We start from the raw sequence: 17,655 nt of genomic DNA on the forward strand, positions 1-17,655 counted from the left end.
GTTAAATAAAAGCATAAAGAATTGGGCCAGATGCTTCAAAGATATCTTGTAATAAGTTGTGGTCATTGGCGTTCTTCCAAAACATAGTTTCTATATGTTAGAAAGAATATAAACCAGGGTGTGGGAGTTGGAAGAGAGTGTGCATGATGTGGAAATGATTACTAAACTAATCATGGAAAGAAGGCCAAGTGGAAAGAGACTAGGGCAAGGCACAGGGAGAGCCAGCTCTGGGCCTGTCAGTTTACCAACAGAAATGTGACCTGGACCTAAAACTCGCTGGAATCACTTTCCTCATCTGCAAAGTTAGGACGTTGGTACCAATACCACTGTCCTGGACCTGTAGGTTTCAAAAGTCTCAGGTGTTGAATGAAGTATCCAAATGGCGTAATGAATAACCTAAAGAAATGAATTTTGACTTACTTAAGTAAAAATACAAATAGATATGCTCGTGATAATACATTTAGGGAATTTTGCAAACATAGATAAGGGATGATACCAAGAAGGTAGATAAAGGAGCCACTACCAGAAAAAAAAGAGACCCTTCCAGAAGGTCATTAAATTTAAACCTACAATATATACTGAACTCTACCTGGGCAATGGAAGCAAATATCAGGGAGAGTAAATGCATCAACTAAATAAAATGCATTATTCCAATATATGATTATGTTGACTACACCTTCATTACAGCTGTTGGTTTAATTGTCAGTATTTCCATTCAAGTCAGATTCTAAGAATGATTCTCTATCCTTCTGGTTCCCGCTCCTCGTGTGTGTGTTGGAGCCACTGTGCATTACCTCGCCACAGACCATAAGAGCCAACTGTGTGCATCTCTCCCAAAACTGCACTCAGTAATGTCTAGCTGGGAGCTTGAAATTGGCCGTGGATGTATTTACACAGAAAAGTCGGCACACACTACAAACTAGGGCTTTCTATTTAGTTGGAGATCCAGTTGCTAAAGATTTCCTGACGTATCACTGCCCACTCACTCCCTACTTCCAAGAAATAGGATCCCTAAACAGTTACTTCTTTTTCACTTTGATCTCAAAGTATAGGACTTGATTATATAAATAGGACTTGATTATAAAAATGTCTAATATTTCCTCTTAATCACGGTAACATGGGACCTCAGCAGAAGAAAGGACTATGGCTAGAACTGGAAGAATCATCTTAGGATAAACTAAACTGTTGCACCTGTATTCGTTGTGTGGCATTGCTGGACATACAATGTGATGAGGTTCCAAGAATGTTTGGTTGTCAAACGTGGCAAGAACTCTGAAAGGTTGAAAATCACACTGGATCACTCATTTGCTGATATCCTGCCCGTGGCCCCACTACACGAAGAATAAAATTGACCTCCTTACAGTGACCTTCATAGCGGAATACAGTTTGGCTCCTGTTTATGGTCAGCCTCATTTTGCCCTAGCGCCCACTCACTCTCCCACTCGCTTTCCCTCCCCTGGCTTCCCTAACCTTTTCTCACTTCCTCTTATTCACCACACTTGTTCTCACCCCAGCGTTCTCATACCGCTCTTCACCCTGCATGGGACACTGATTTCTGGCTTCTACTACCCTCTCTTCTCCTCCTCCTCCCTTCCCTCCCCGGCTCGCACCCCCCCTTCCTTCCTTATTTCTCTCTTTCTGTCTCTCCGTTTCTATCTTTGTCTCTTTCTCTCCTCTACCTCATTTTTTTTTTTTCATCCCTATCATGGTTTACTCTTACTTCGGCAGAAAGCTCTTCTCTGACCACACTCCACCAGATGGGACACTTCCCCTGCAGTTACTGTATACCTCATTACCCTATCTATTTTCTTCTTACCCTTGTTCCTATCAGAAAATATGTATATGCATTTTTTTCCTTTCCTTATGTCTTCTCATGTTGACTATAATACTGAAGACAGCAGAGATTTTCTATCTCTTATTCACTGATGAACGTTTTGTTCCCTTTCACAGAGCAGTTGTGACTGCAGGGAAGATGGGAGGGGAGAAAATTTCACATCTTGGCTTTGATTTAAGGGGATTAAGTTACTGAAATGCATAGAACTAAGGCCGCCTCGCTCATTAAGAAGTTCCTCTTCCCCTGGCCTGTAGTGACAGCATGAAATGAAAGCTCTGCTGTAGAGTTCAACCTTGCCAGAATCTGCAAACACACAGCTTTGTTTTCAGACATGAGCTATTTGCTGGAGTTTAGCCACGGACATATGAAAAGTTAGAACTTTGCAAAATATTCATACTTGAGCTTTAACAACAAGGACAGAAGATGTATCCAAAGCGTCTGATTTGTAGCCAACTCTATTTTGTGATGTTTAATGTGTAATCTTTGATGCTAGTCTATGTACCTTACGTTTCAGGCTGAACGTTGTAATAGGTGATAAACAAGGAAGCCTCCATGAATGAAAGGGAAATGCAATAAGTTTATTTCTCTAAAGAAATATCTTAGACCAAGGCTGCTTGATTTTATTCTTTTGGCAGGTCATTTAAAATAATTCCATGTTCAGCCCATAGCCTTGAAAAAGTTTTTAAAGCACAATCTCAGCATCCAGTTAATACAAATTGTTTCTAAGTCTACTGTTGATAGGTAGGATAGCTTCAGGGTATACTGTTTTATCCAACGTTAACTGAGTAGCTGGAAAAATATCAAGACATATTTTCTAACACTCCGGGAAATGTTATTTCACTGGCTCCTATTGATTTCATTAATATTTTTATTCCTGTAAAGTGTTGCATATACAGTGTAAAACTTGACTCTGTGTCTGCCTGGTGGTAAAACCTCATCTTTATGCTTGAGGATGTTATGACTGGTGAATGAAAGACAATCACACAAAAGCGTACGTGAACATAGAGATATGCAAAGAACGTTACCTTGCCAAACACAAGTTTGGTTTAAATGAGAAGGAAATTATATAAGCAAAGAATCTTCTATTCAGGCAGTTTCTTCCATTTTCTGTATTATTTAGAAGAGAATTAATTTTTTTTAATATTTCTGGGACTCTATTTTAAAGTATAAGTAGGGTTTTACTATAAATAACATTTTAAAAATATATAACAAAGTTCTGTAGCATTGAGGAATATGATATAGCGTAACTTTCAGGTCTGTTTGCAAATATCCTGGCCCTTCTTAAGCACAATGAAACTTTATGATCACAAAAGTTCTGTAATTCTCTGTCAGAGCCTTATTAAATGTTTTAGACAACACAGATGATGGCAGGAAATGGAAGAAATAATTACACTATAGTACTCTGAGGGAATTAACATAACTCAGAAAAATTCTTAATGTATTCTCAAAATTAATGACTTTATGGAAGTAGGACTCAGTCTTTCAGTTTGACATTAAACTTTCAACCAAGCACAGGTTCAGCTTACCCAAATAATTTCTTAATGGTAGCTGAACTAATGATTTTTTGACCAACTTCATCTAATAAACCAATTATTTGACTTGTGAAAAATAGTTTTTGTTAATATTAACAGTCTACTTTACCTGTTTGAAGTACAGAGACCCCTATGGCATTAGATGACTCCATGCAATTACCCTAGTCCTTGTTCTTTGGGGTCTGCCCTAATGGTGATTAGGGAATTAAGGGTGATTAAAAGAAAAAGTCCAAAAACAAAATCAAAGATCTGATTCAAGCAGTCACCTCATTCATGCCACTACTCATCCATCCCCTTAGCAAAACCTCCCAACCACTCCCTTGTACCCACTCTTCCGGCTTTCATCACAGTAGAGTTTCCCTTTGAGGTCACTGCTGATGGCCCTTCAAAGCTGATTTCACCCAGGTAAATATCTTAGACAGATGAGAAAATGGCAACATGTGTCACAAATGACGATTTACCTCAAAAGGGCTGGTCCTGAGTCCATGACACCTCTCAGTAGATCTTGCTTCTAAGGAAACTTACAGTGCTTTCATGTTTTGTTTTGTTTTTATTTCATTTACCCTTGTTCTCGGAGAAGGCAATGGCGACCCACTCCAGTACTCTTGCCTGGAAAATCCCATGGATGGAGAAGCCTGGTAGGCTGCAGTCCATGGGGTCGCTAAGAGTCGGACACGACGGAGCGACTTCACTTTCACTTTTCACTTTCATGCATTGGAGAAGGAAATGGCAACCCACTCCAGTGTTCTTGCCTGGAGAATCCCAGGGACGGGGAGCCTGGTGGGCTTCCGTCTATGGGGTCACACAGAGTCGGACACGACTGAAGCCACTTAGCAGCAGTAGCAGCAACCCTTGTTCTGCCCAACCCTGATACTTTGCACTTTACAGAACATTTTAAAGTTTCCTAATACTAATGACTTGAACACACAAGAATAGTAAACAGTCATGTGCAAATAACTCTGTATGGTCAGTGAGAAACTTAACTATTTTTATAAGAAAAAGTATTTCCATAAATAATATGTTTATGTTATAGAGAATTCAAAGTAAGTAACCACAATTCATGTGATTGTAGAGGATTTTTTTTTCCAAAAGTGTGTGAAAGAAGGTTGAAAATGATATTGGCTTATTAAGCACTATAATATTGTAAAGTAATTAGCCTCCAATTAAATAAATTTATATTAAAAAGAAAAATAAAATTAAAAAAAGAAAATGAATATTGGCAATAACATAGCTTGAAAAAGCAGTAAGTAAGTGGCCTCATGCAAAAAACAAAACAAACAAAAATTTCTGCCTTGTTTGATTCTTTTCCTGTTTTTTTTACTATACTCAGAAATAGTCATCCAAAAATATTATCTTGTGTACATCCTTAAATGTCTAACCTGAAAACAATTAGTATGTTATAAATGATTTGTGTGTATAACTGATTTGACAAAAGAAAATATACAACTTTTCCCAAGAATAATTAATCTGAAAATAATAAATGTATCAGTATCATTGATGTTAAGCCTCTTTTTCATTGTGCCTTGCTCTAGAAAATATGTATTTAATATTCCTGTAAAAATGCCTTCTTGGCAGGAGGGCGGTATCTTCCCAGTGAAGAGTCCGCTGATGGTACAGAATAGAACGTTCCTGCCCCTTAAATACAAGATTGCGTATTACTGTGCCCTTTGTGTCCCATTGAAGAACAGGGAACTTTTTATTCTTTCCAAGAAATGGCCTTTCAGATTCAGTAACGGCATGTTCTGTTCCTCAGGAAATAAGAGAAGATCGGGATAGGGCACGACTAGACTCGATGGTGCTGCTGATCATGAAACTGGACCAGCTCGATCAGGACATTGAGAATGCCCTCAGCTCCAGCTCCTCTCCGTCCAGCACACCAACCAGCCTGCGGCGGCAAGTCCCTGTGAGCTTCCCACTTCCCGCTTCCCACGTGTGAATGTGTCCCTGCACGTACAGAGGCCCTCTTGAGAATGAAACATCTTGGATGGCCCAGTCTACCCCCTTGCGACCCTTAGTGTTCCATAAAGATCACTCAAATCATTCTAGGTTTCACACAGAGTCCATAAGAGATGTGTGTGATTCAAAAGAAAATGGTTATTGTTAGACAGGAAAGAGGGTCACTTTGGGAAGTTACTTTGTTTCCTAGTGATCAAATTCTCTTCATTGCTGTTGTTTCCCTCATTGTCAGTCTTCTCTGATATGCTGTAAACACCATTAGCGATGCTCTGTTTATCTTGTTTGGTATTTTATTTCCAGTATCCCACAAGTTTACACTGGATATAGAAGATGGTTAATAAATATCTGTGGATGAATGGATGAATGATTGGATGGATGGATGGATGAGTGGGTGGATGAGTGGGCAAGTAGATGGGTGGATGGGTAGGCACATGGATGGATGGAGGAATGAATGCTGATTGAACTAACTCAGCAGATTACAAGAAAGAATTTACCTGAAATCAACTTGAGAACACTCTAAAATTCACTCAGTGAAACATAATGAATAGGACAGAGGTGAAAACTATATTGTACTGTGCATTAATTTCATATAAGATAGACTCTCTTTTGAGAGTCTAACACCCAAGATAAAATTTAGAAGACATAGATGCCAAAATGTCTATACACTTCACATATTTAATATTATGTTCATATTAAATAGCTTAGTTTTTGTATATCTGGCAAACGTGAGGGTAGAATTTACTTATAATTAAGCCATGGACCCCTTTTGAGAACCTACCAAAATAGAACTATTCTGTATCAAATTATTTTGTATAGTTCTACTCTTGATTATTAAGTTATTCAAGACTTATTCTGACTGTGGTACAGAATATTTCACAGAAAATAAGCAAGTTAAGTTAGTAGCTAACCTTAGGATATATGAATGCATTATATAGTGTGCATTACGTATGCTAACACATTCCTTCCTTATAACATTGTTCAGAGTAAAAAGAATAGAAAAGTTAGTAATTGTATGTATAAGAGCCACCTCATTCAACCACTATCCCATACTTCTTTTCATAGCTGACTATTATGGGAATCTGATACCTTGAGTAAAAAACAATTTTAATTTAAAAATGAAAAATATGTGACATTAAATACTTCAGTCTAGACCTAGAAAGCCAGTAGAAATGACATTTTTCTTCTTGTTTGTAACCTTCTGGATAATTTTTCCTTATCCTTCAGGATTCATCTCAGATGTTTTCTTTACAGTGAAGTCTTCCCTAAATCTCCGTATGTCTTCCCAGACAGAATCACTTACTCCTCTCCTGGTACCATAGTGTCTCACACATACTTCAGTAGGACAGGCATCCACGTGAAGGAAACACAACCAAAGTGGCCTCCTGAAGACCAACAAGAAGGGTGTTTTACCCTTGTTTACAGGTGAAAGGTGTAGAGAAGCTTCATGCTCATTTTCACCGTTTCACTTTGTGCTCATTTTCATTTTCAATAAATGTAAAGCCCTGTTTTCAATAGGAGAGGCTTCTCGGTACTTTTTTGCCATTAATGTACATGTGGGATACATTTTCTCTTTTAAAGTTTTCTATTATGAATTGCTAATCTCTCCCTATCTCTTTAATGGTTCTTCTTTTCCTTCTATATTAACCTTTCCTCAGTACTAGGTATTTAGGGGAAAAAAAGCACAGCACAGATTTCTGCTAAATAAAACTCCACATTATTGTCTCCAGCTCAGAGAGCAAAACAGCCCTTACCTGCTACATGTGGTTCTTCATTGAAAGGTAAAGACAATACAAAACAAGAGCTAAGGTGGGCGATGATTAGGATTTGCCTACATCTGTTTCTTCTCCCTCCATTTCAAGTGTAAACTGGATTTTATATCACATGCACTGTCTCATGGACCATCACCATCCTCGCTGAGCAGTGGTTGATTCTGTAAATAAAAATGTGTTTCTGAGTTTTTAGTTGAGCAGATAATTGAAAAAAGCCCAATAATACAATAGAAACATAAACTTTAGAGTCTGCAGGCTTGGGTTCACATGCCAGCTCTGCAACTGAATGTCTGAGAAGATAAGAAAAGTATTTAATTTCTCAACTTCAAGTTCACGTAAAAGCAGGAGAGATTGTTTCCTACTTAATGGCTTGTTGGGAGGAGTTAATGAAAGAAAATATGTAAATGCACCAAAAGATCTGATACAGACTACATATTTGGTATTTGTTAATTTATTTTCCTTCTCCCATGTCTTCACTCACACCAGAGACTGGGCAAAAGATGAATAAGACATAGCCTGAATCCCTCAAAATTTCTTTTTGGTCTCTGTGTTTTTCTAAGTCATCCCTTTTTCTTTATTTCTGTTCCTTGGTGTTTAAAGCTAATTTTAACATTCTCTCATCATCAAAAATTTTTCCACATGCGATTTCCATTCCATTTGATAATTGTGCCATGGAATAAGTGGGTTGTAACAGATGATTATGATCTTGACTGTCCATCAAGGAGCTCTGTCCCAGATTCAGAGGAGAAGCCTCCTCTGACACACCCTCATACTCCACTGTGAATCTACAGTTTAGGACGGAGGGGAAGACATACAATGAAACAGTGACCTCAGTTTGAAATTATTTATAAGAAAAGATTAGAGTGAGTTCTACGTATAATGTGCTGTGTGCTTAGTCACTCAGTCGTGTCCGACTCTTTGCAACCCTGTGGACTGTAGCCTGCCAGGCTCCTCTCTCCATGGGGATTCTCCAGGCAAGAATCCTGGAGTGGGTTGCCATACCCTCCTCTAGGAGATCTTCCCAACCCAGGGATCAAACCCAGGTCTTCCACACTGCAGGCAGATTCTCTATAATAAAGGGAGTGGTAAAAAATAATATGAGCTGGGGTCTTAAAGAATGGCTTTAAAAATAAAATAAGGGTATTTTTATTGGAGTATAGTTTCTGCTGTACAACAAAGTGAATCAGCTATATGTACACTTGTATATCTCCCTCTTGGACCTCCCTCCCAAACGCCATCCCAGCCCTCCTCATTTAGGTGACCACAAAGCACCAAGCTGAGGTCCTATGCTACACGGCAGCTTCCCCCGGCTCTCTCACTTATGAATGGTAGTGTATATATGTCAACCCCAGTCTCCCAGTTCATCCCACCCACCTCCCCACCATGTCCGCACATCTGCTCCGTGTCTGTGTCTTTCTTCCTGCCCTGCAAATAGGTTCATAAGGGTAGAGCTAACATTTATGAAGGCTGCCTTGATAGAGCTGGACAAGTGAGGGTCGGACAGATCTGAGTTTTAATGTCAGTCCGCCACAGACTGTGAATTTAGTCAGGTTACTTGCTTTAAGCTTTGGCTTCATCATCCATCAGGTGATAATAATATCTTCCAAAGAGTTTGTGAACATGGAACAGTACAGTATTGTCTATAAATGGTAAAAGCACAATGAGTGATAGATTTTTAAAATATTTATTATTTTACCTGAGAATTATTATATTGTTAGAAAGGTGCAAGGTTACCCTCTTATTTACCTAATTAATTCATAAACAGAAAGGAAAAGTAATGCAAATGGTTTTTGATAAACATAAATGTCAAATAGAAATGGCTTAAAAACTACCTGCTACTTAAGATTATGCATTTGATATTTATAAATTACTTATGATTATCCATTTAATGTTGATTCAATATGAAATTTTAATACATTATTTTTCTCTTACGGTAAAATGTAAAATGTCTTTTCCATGCAAAAAAAAAAGAATATGTAGCCCTTAATCTGAAATCACTCAGGAATGAGAAATTTGGTTAGGGTTATATACACACACACATACTTAAAGACTGTTGTATTCTGTTTCACATTTATTATTCTTTTGTATGTATTTTATACACCTTCTTTGTTTTCCACTTTTTAAATTTCTATTTGGAGCTTTATTGAGATATAGTTGACGTATAACAACATTTAAGGTGTATGATGTAATGATTTGTTACAGTTTTTAATTGCAAAATAATAACCAGATAAGGTTAGTTAACACATCCATCAACTAGTGTAATTACAATTGTGTGCCTGTGTGTATGTATGTGGTGAGAACACTTAATATCTAATCTCTTAGAAACTTTCAAGTATATAATAGAGTGATGTTAATACTGTCACGAAAGTGAAGATTAGATCCCCAGAACTTAAACATTTTATAACTGGAAACTTGTACCCTCTGACCAGCATGTCCGCATTTTCCCCATCTCCCCGCCCCTGGCAACCACCCCTCTACCTTGTTTTTCTTTTGCCCTATTTTAGATTTCACATATAAGTGAGATTTATACAGTATTTGTGTCTCTTATTTCATTTCACGTAATGCTTTTTAGGTCCTTCCATGTTGTCAGAGGAGAAGGCAGTGGCACCCCACTCCAGTACTCCTGCCTGGAAAATCCCATGGACGGAGGAGCCTGGTAGGCTACAGTCCATGGGGTCACTAAGAGTCGGACATGACTGAGCGACTTCACTTTCAGTTTTCACTTTCATGCATTGGAGAAGGAAATGGCAACCCACTCCAGTGTTCTTGCCTGGAGAATCCCAGGGATGGGGGAGCCTGGTGGGCTCCCGTCTATGGGGTCGCACAGAGTCGGACACGACTGAAGCGACTTAGCAGCAGCAGCAGCAGCAATGTTGTCAGAAGAGGCAGAATTTCCTTCTTTTCTGTAGATAAACAATATTCCATTGTGTGTGTGTATGTGTGTGTATTTGTATATGTATATCTCACATGTTCTGTATCCATTTATCCATCAATAGACACTTTGGTTGTTTCCATGTCTTGGCTTTTGTGAATAATATAACAACAGAAGGATGCAGATGTGTCTTCAAGACAGTGATTTCATTTCCTTTGGATGTATACCCAAACATGGAATTGCTGGATTATATGTAGTTCTATTTTAAACTTTTTGAGGAACCTCCATACTGTTTTCCATAGTAACTATATTCATTATATTCCCACCAACAGTGTACTAGAATTCCCTTTTTTTCCACGTTCTCATCAACACTCATTATCTCTTGTCTTTTTTATGATACCCATTCTGACAGGTGTGAGGTGATATCTCACTGTGGTTTTAATTTGCATTTCCCTGATAATTAGTGACGTTGAGCATCATTTCGTGTACCTGTTGCCTATTTGTATGTCTTTGGAAAAATGTCTACTCAGGCACTCTGCTCATTTTTCAGTCAGATTTGTTTTTTGCTAGTAAGTTGTATAAGTTGCTTATATATTTTGTATGTTAACCCCTTATCCAGTATTAGGTTTGAGATATTTCCTCCTAGTCCTGTAGGCTACCTCTTCCCTCTGTTGTTTCCTTTGCTGTGCAGAAGCCGTATAGTTAGATACAGTCCCATCTGTTTACTTTTGCTTCTATTACTTGTGCTTTTGGTGTCATACCCAAGAAAATTGTTGCCAAGACCAATGTCAAGAAGCATTTTCTCTATGCTTTCTTATAGGAGTTCTACAGTTTCAGATCTTACATTTACATCTTTAATTCACTTGAAGTTAAATTTTGTGAAGGGTATAAGACAGGGGTCCGATTTAATTTATTTGCATGTGGATATCAGATTTTCCCAACATCACTTACTGAAAAGACTGCTTTTCCCCATTGAGTATTCTTAACCCCACTGTCAAATGTTAGTTGACTGTACATGCCTGCTTTTATTTCTAGGCTCTCTGTGCTCTTCCATTGATCTCTGTGTCTGTTTCTATGCCAGTACCATACTGTTTTGATTACTATAGTACTAAAATTTGAAATAGGAGAATGTGATGCCTCCAACTTTGTTATTATTTTTGAAGATTGCTTTGGCTATCCACAGTGTTTTGTGGTTCCATCCAAATTTTAGGCTTTATTTTTTCCTTTTCTATGAAAAATGTCATTGGCATTCTGACAGGGATTGCACTGAATCTATACATCACTTTGGGTAGCATGATATTTTTCACAGTTTTATTTTTTCCAATTCAGGAGCATGAGATGGCTTTCCAGTTATTTGTGTCTTCTTCAGTTTCTTTCATCAATGTCTTATAGTTTCTAATGTAGAGATGCTGTGCCTCCTTGAAAGTGCAAATTGCTCAGTTGTGTCTGACTCTTTGCGAACCCATGGACTATACAGTCCATGGAATTCTTTAGGCCAGGATACTGGAATGGGTAGCCTTCCCTTCTCCAGGGGATCTTCCCAACCCAGGGATTGAACCCAGGTCTCCCACATTGCAGGCAGATTCTTTACCAGCTGAGCCACAAGGGAAGCTCTTGGTTAAATATTAATGTTTGTCAGTCTAGTTATTCTTTCATAAAACAATATTTATGAGCATATTCTAAGTGCCAGGTACTACTATAAGCCTGGTGAATGTATCAGTGAACAAGACAGGTGAAACCTCTACTCTGGTGATACATAGATTCCCAATAAAGGGAGACATAAAAGGATTAGATATAGAAATGAATGAAAGGTGGGTAGATGATACATACATAGGTAAAGATGGTCAATGGATAAAATTGATAAAAGGTAAATAAACAAGGTGATAAGATTGTAAAACAGAGAATGATATGCTATGGAGGTTGAAGGGGAGAAACTATTTGAGCTTGGAATGTCAAAGGATGCTTCTCTGAAGAAGTGATATTCAAAATGAGAGCTGAGTGACAAGGGCCGGCAAAGGGAAATACTTGGGCAAGGGATTAGAAAGGGCATAGTTGCTATAGGAACCACCTTGGTGTGCTAGAAGGACTGACAAACAGCAAGTATAATGGAAGCAAACAGAAACAAGAGAATGGTGGAACATGAGACCAGAGAGTCGGGGTACAGGGCAGATGATATGTAAGCATGTGGGCCATGGTACAGCTGAGGTGTAGCAAGAGTAGACACAAAGGTATTTAAATCATAATTTTCTCGGGATAAAATTATAAAGTGATGTATGCCTTCACTTCCCGCCCACCCACCATCCTTTGCATTCTCCTCATCCTTGCCTTTCCTTGTGTTCTCAGGCCACTGTATAACATGCAGATAGCATTTAGTAAATTAAAGGCGCAACCTTTGGAGCGATTACTGAGTAACTGCGTTCATTGAACCAGCATGTCTTATCCACATATTGTGCACTAGTTGCTCAGAAAACATAATGATATTAATAATATTATTTACAGTAATGCCTAGCATTTAATGAAATTGAATATGTGCTTGTTGCATAAAATTTGCATTATCTGGCTTAATCTTCATAAGCCTCTATGAGTGCCTGCAATTATTATACTCATTTTCAAATGAGGGAATTGAATTACATATGACAAAGTATAATTCTGCCCTTAAATAGCTTTCATTTAAAATGAAAAATGTTCATTAGATAGACATACCCTTGAGCTAAATGATTCCAGGCCATGATGGTAGGTGTCACCATGGAGATTTAATGGGAACATAGAAGAGAGTGAGGTGAGAAGAAATGAAAACTATCTTTTCATTTGACACCCATAACTCCATTGCATGAGAAATGTGAAGTGAGTTACTCAGGGTCACACAATGAGCCAGGGTTGTCTGTGGGCTTATATTAATATCTACCGACTTATTGCAGTGTCCTAGCTAGCTACCTGGAGAAGGCAATGGCACCCCACTCCAGTACTCTTGCCTGGAAAATCCCATGGACGGAGGAGCCTGGTAGGCTGCAGACCATGGGGTTGTGAAGAGTTGGACACGACAAAGCGACTTCACTTTCACTTTTCCCTTTCATTCATTGGAGAAGGAAATGGCAACCCACTCCAGTGTTCTTGCCTGGAGAATCCCAGGGACGGGGGAGACTGGTGGGCCGCCGTCTATGGAGTCGCACAGAGTCAGACACGACTGAAGCGATTTAGCAGCAGCAGCAGCTAGCTACCACTACTGCCCTTTCCAATGCACAGTTGGCTGTTAAGTTACTAAAGGAGTGTATTACCTCTTTTCAGTATTTGCATTCTAAAGTGAGACCCTCTAAAGAGTACAATCATTAATACAAAATAGTGCATGGTTATGTGTGACAGGCCAGTGTTGGTTGTCATAACTATGTGGTGTGTCTGTGTGTGTTGGGAGGAGGAGGAGGTGAAAATGTGTGGGAGGCAGGGAGAAAGCCATGTAGAGAGTGTGGATATATCTTCCATATCAATTAATTTTTTAATAGGATCTGGAATCAGGACCTGAGAGTGGAACAGATACCACTTCGATAAATCAGACACAAGTAAATTTGTCTTCTAACACTGAGTCCACTGACCCACAGTCCTCCACCCCAGTGGCCAATTCTGGAACCAAACCCAAGTCTATGGTAAGTTATATAGGATAACAGTTTCAGCATGAAGTGTTGATGATCATCATGTAAGAGTTGATATCTCATCTATTCAATTTAGAAGAAATACTCTTGGATTCTTAGTTGTAGTGACTTGAAATGTTTAACTATAACCCAACAAATGTTATTTTTTTTTGTTTTATAGATGATTATACAGGTACTTTCCTAAAATGGGTCATTGTTCTAAAATTATGCAAAATATGGTATTAAATTTTGTTGCTGGATACTCAGAACTTTAAAGAAATAAGAATGAAAACCTTCACATGATTTTCCCTGTATTATTATTTTGACTACAAGGCTTGCTGCTGCTGCTGCTATGTCACTTCAGTTGTGTCCGACTCTGTGTGACCCCAAAGATGGAAGCCCACCAGGCTCCCCTGTCCTGGGGATTCTCCAGGCAAGAATACTGGAGTGGGTTACTATTTCCTTCTCCAATGCATGAAAGTGAAAAGTGAAAGTGAAGTCGCTCAGTCGTATCCGACTCTTAGCTACCCCATGAACTGCAGCCTACCAGGCTCCTCCGTCCATGGGATTTTCCAGGCAAGAGTACTGGAGTGGGGTGCCATTGCCTTCTCCGGACTACAAGGCTTACCAATGGGAAAATTAATGGATGAATGGATGGATGGATAGATAGTACATAAACAGATAGGTGGATAGATTAAAGGGTAGAGATAGGTATATAATTTCACACATATGATAAGTTTTGTGTGGGTATGTCAAGTGCTTGGTAAAATCCTTGGCACAGAAAAAAAAACTGAAAAAGTGTAAGCTACTGTCATTATTATGATGTTTAGTGGACTTTGCAATGCTACAAAAACAAATGAAAAGAAGAATCACCACATATAGAAGTATAGTACGGTAAATTGTGAATAAAAGACATTTTCCTTTAAGTAAAAAAGTTGAACTGCAACAGGAAAGCAGTATTTGACTCTAAAGGTAACATTTATGGAGGAAGTAATTACTACTTCAAATATCTAAAGTCCCAGTGCTCAAAAATAACCTTTCCTAGTTTAGTGAAAATCATAGTGTCGTATTATTTTTTTTTAAATGTCCATGTTAGCTTAACACAGAGAAATGAGTTTGGATTGCTCTTTTTGCCTGCCTTTAAAATAAAAGGCAAATCCGAAATAAAACTCAAAAGAGAATACTTGAATTTAAAACATAGTAGATATGTTCCGTTGCAAGAATGTCTAGATTACTTTTGATGGAATAATTGAACACCTATGATGTGCCATGTGTTATGCTAGGTGAAACAGACTTAGAGAGCAATGAAAATATATTCTCTGTCTTTAACTATCGCACAGTCTAGCAAAAGAGGAAGGCATGTAAGCAGTGAAATGCAATGACATGCTACTCGTTAGTGCTTGTATTTATTGGAAACGGGAAGAACCAATGACATACTACCCAGTGCTATTTTATGGTTCATTGAAAAAATAGGGTCCAGTATGCATGCCACTGGGCAGACTGCAGTGACATGGGTCTCTCCTTTCCACAATGAACAGAGAAAGTTGAAATGCAGAATTCAAATAGAAGCCAAACAATCTGATTTTACCACATTCTTATTAAGGAAAAAGATCAACACCTCTTGAGAGTTTTAGCTTGAGGATTTGGGAAATGTTGGAGCATTGGCTTTCTGAACCCTGGAAACAGGTGTGGGGCTGATATATGAGAAAGAAATAGAAAAGGAGGTGAATTCCTTTTTTATGGTATTTATGCTTACATCAGTTTTTAAAGCACCTTTTAATGACCTTTAGAGTGTTCTTTTTACTATAACATTTATTCTGTGTTCATCTTTTACTTTAGAATAATCACTGTTGGTATCTGCTATTTCTCCCTTGAAATGTAAATTTTTTAGTGTGTGGTCACCTTATAATTTGTAAAAATTGCTGCCACTCTGTATACAGTTCCTTAGTCTTTCTTCAGTACTCCTGTGTTTATAGATGTGGCCATTATGTTTCTATTGAGATGTGTACGTGTTTTTATGGTAACCATCTTCAGTAAGCTTTCAGAATAAGAAACATAAAGGCATCGGTTTTCCTAGGACTTTAGTCAAATTCTCCAGCTGGCCATGAGAGATACCCAGAGTGGGAGAGAAACACTCTACTGTCGAAGGCAACTGACTTTTAGGAAATTCCTTAAAGAAAAAGAACAATTAAAAAAGTACCTTGAAAAACAAGCTTTTGTGTTAGCAGAAGGGCCACTTTAATGTGCACATGTGTTTATTTTTTGCTGGTTTTGGTGTTACTATTATTTTGAGTATTCCTTTTTAGTAAAGTTAGATAAGAAGTCTTTTGCAATGGATCAGTTTTATGTTTTCAGTTATCCCTAGGTTAAAATATTAGAATGAAGAATTTTACCTATTTTATGAGGTATTAAATACGTACTTCCCCTCAATTTGGAGCTTAGGGAATAATGACAGACTGGCTACTTTGTGAAAAATGGAAAGAACTGTAGAATCCTACAGAGTAGTTGTTTTCACTGTGAACTAAAATTTCAACTTTAATATTAAGTAGAAACATTAAATTCAAAGAACACCTACTTCAAATATCCACGTAAAATTAACTAAATTTCTGTTCTGTGTACTTCTCTCATATTTTTACAGAATGCTTACTTTCATTTCAGAATGATTTAATGTTACATTTGATTTGCTGCTATGAATCTATTTATAATGGTGACTAACTACCACAAATATTTGGCTTTCCTTTTGTGTGTAAGGTCTCTGGATTTCTAAGTGCCAATGTTTCAATAAGATTTCTACTTTTATATTTATTATTAGAAGGGGACCAATGAGTAATCTTCAGATTTTTCATAAATACCATGTATATATCAAGCTGAAAACTGAGCATTCAAGTAGATTTCTGAGATGTATTTGACACACAAAAAGTAAAAAGCTAGAAGGTAAGATATCTACTACCAAAAAACACATTATTAAAAACAAGGTCTGGTGCTTTATTTCAAAAATCTCATCCATCTCTCTTTTTTGTTTTTACCAGGTGTAAATGTTTATTTCAGTCCCTACTTTACACACAATGCACAACAAGTAACTAAAAAGTACGTGACTCACAAATAGGTATAAAATGCGATTTACAGTAAAAAGAGGGAACACCCAACTGAAACAGGCACTGAGGTGGTCCCAGATGCAACAATTATCAGAGAAAAGAATCTCATCCATTTCTTACTTAACTTCTTTGTTTTGATCCTCTGAGGCAGTCTTGTAATGCCTCTCACACTAGACACTTAGGCAAACAACCCGTGTGTAGTCATACCATCTTCATATAGTGCTTTCATCCACTGCAGAACAGTGTTCTGACATCCTGTGACCAGGATAATCGGTTGCTTGAGTTGTTCCTGCATGAAATAGTATAGGGTTTTTATATGAAAGTTTTAAAGCTGGGCACCAAAACCCCAGAAATATTGTTGTGGTGGTTGTTTTACTTAAAGCTACTAATCAGTATAGGTGGTCATTAAATCGCTGTTAATCATGATTAACCTATCTTTCAATTCATTAATTCTTTAGTCAGCTTTGTCTAACCTGCTGTTTAATCTACACTGAGCTCTTTTTTTTCAGTACTAAAATTTCTGTTCGATTCTTCCTTTTTTTAACATTGAGACAGTGTACCAAACAATTCACCATGCGCTTCTTGGGCATGTGTATACCTTCTTTAGAGAAATGTCTATGCAAGCCTTTTGCCTTTTTAAAGACTAGGTTTTTTCTCTATTACTGAATTGTAAAAGTTTTTTATATATTCTGAATATATGAAGAAAGAGGCCAAGCCTGAGATAAGAAAAAGCACAGATTTTATTTGTAAAATAAGTACTGCTGGAACAAGGAGGGTGTTCTGCGCTATACAATAATATTAGCTTCATAGAAAAACAACCCCCGTCGTTGCCATGTGATAGAATTCCAACAACCACAGAACTGAGAACCTCAATCATCTGGGGCATTTGGGAACCCCAGCTAGACAGCTTTGAGTGTATCTTCAACTATCAAAAGGAATGTTGGAGGATATTGGCTTTCATATTAGAGTGTATT

At 37.8% G+C, this 17,655-nt stretch overlaps 1 protein-coding gene across 3 annotated transcripts in view; it reads left to right on the forward strand.

The window, feature by feature from the left end:
- The window catches only part of DLC1 (DLC1 Rho GTPase activating protein), a 514,129-nt gene that overhangs the window by 196,751 nt on the left and 299,723 nt on the right, over positions 1-17,655 (forward strand). For all 3 annotated transcript variants that reach the window (XM_061404350.1, XM_061404351.1, XM_061404346.1), the window contains exons 3-4: positions 5,120-5,269; positions 13,461-13,601. In XM_061404350.1, coding sequence (XP_061260334.1) covers positions 5,120-5,269; positions 13,461-13,601 — 291 coding nt within the window. The remainder of the gene's footprint in view (positions 1-5,119; positions 5,270-13,460; positions 13,602-17,655) is intronic.

This window comes from Bos javanicus, chromosome 27 (assembly GCF_032452875.1).
Source record: "Bos javanicus breed banteng chromosome 27, ARS-OSU_banteng_1.0, whole genome shotgun sequence".
In the NCBI taxonomy this organism is placed as follows: Eukaryota; Metazoa; Chordata; class Mammalia; order Artiodactyla; family Bovidae; genus Bos; species Bos javanicus.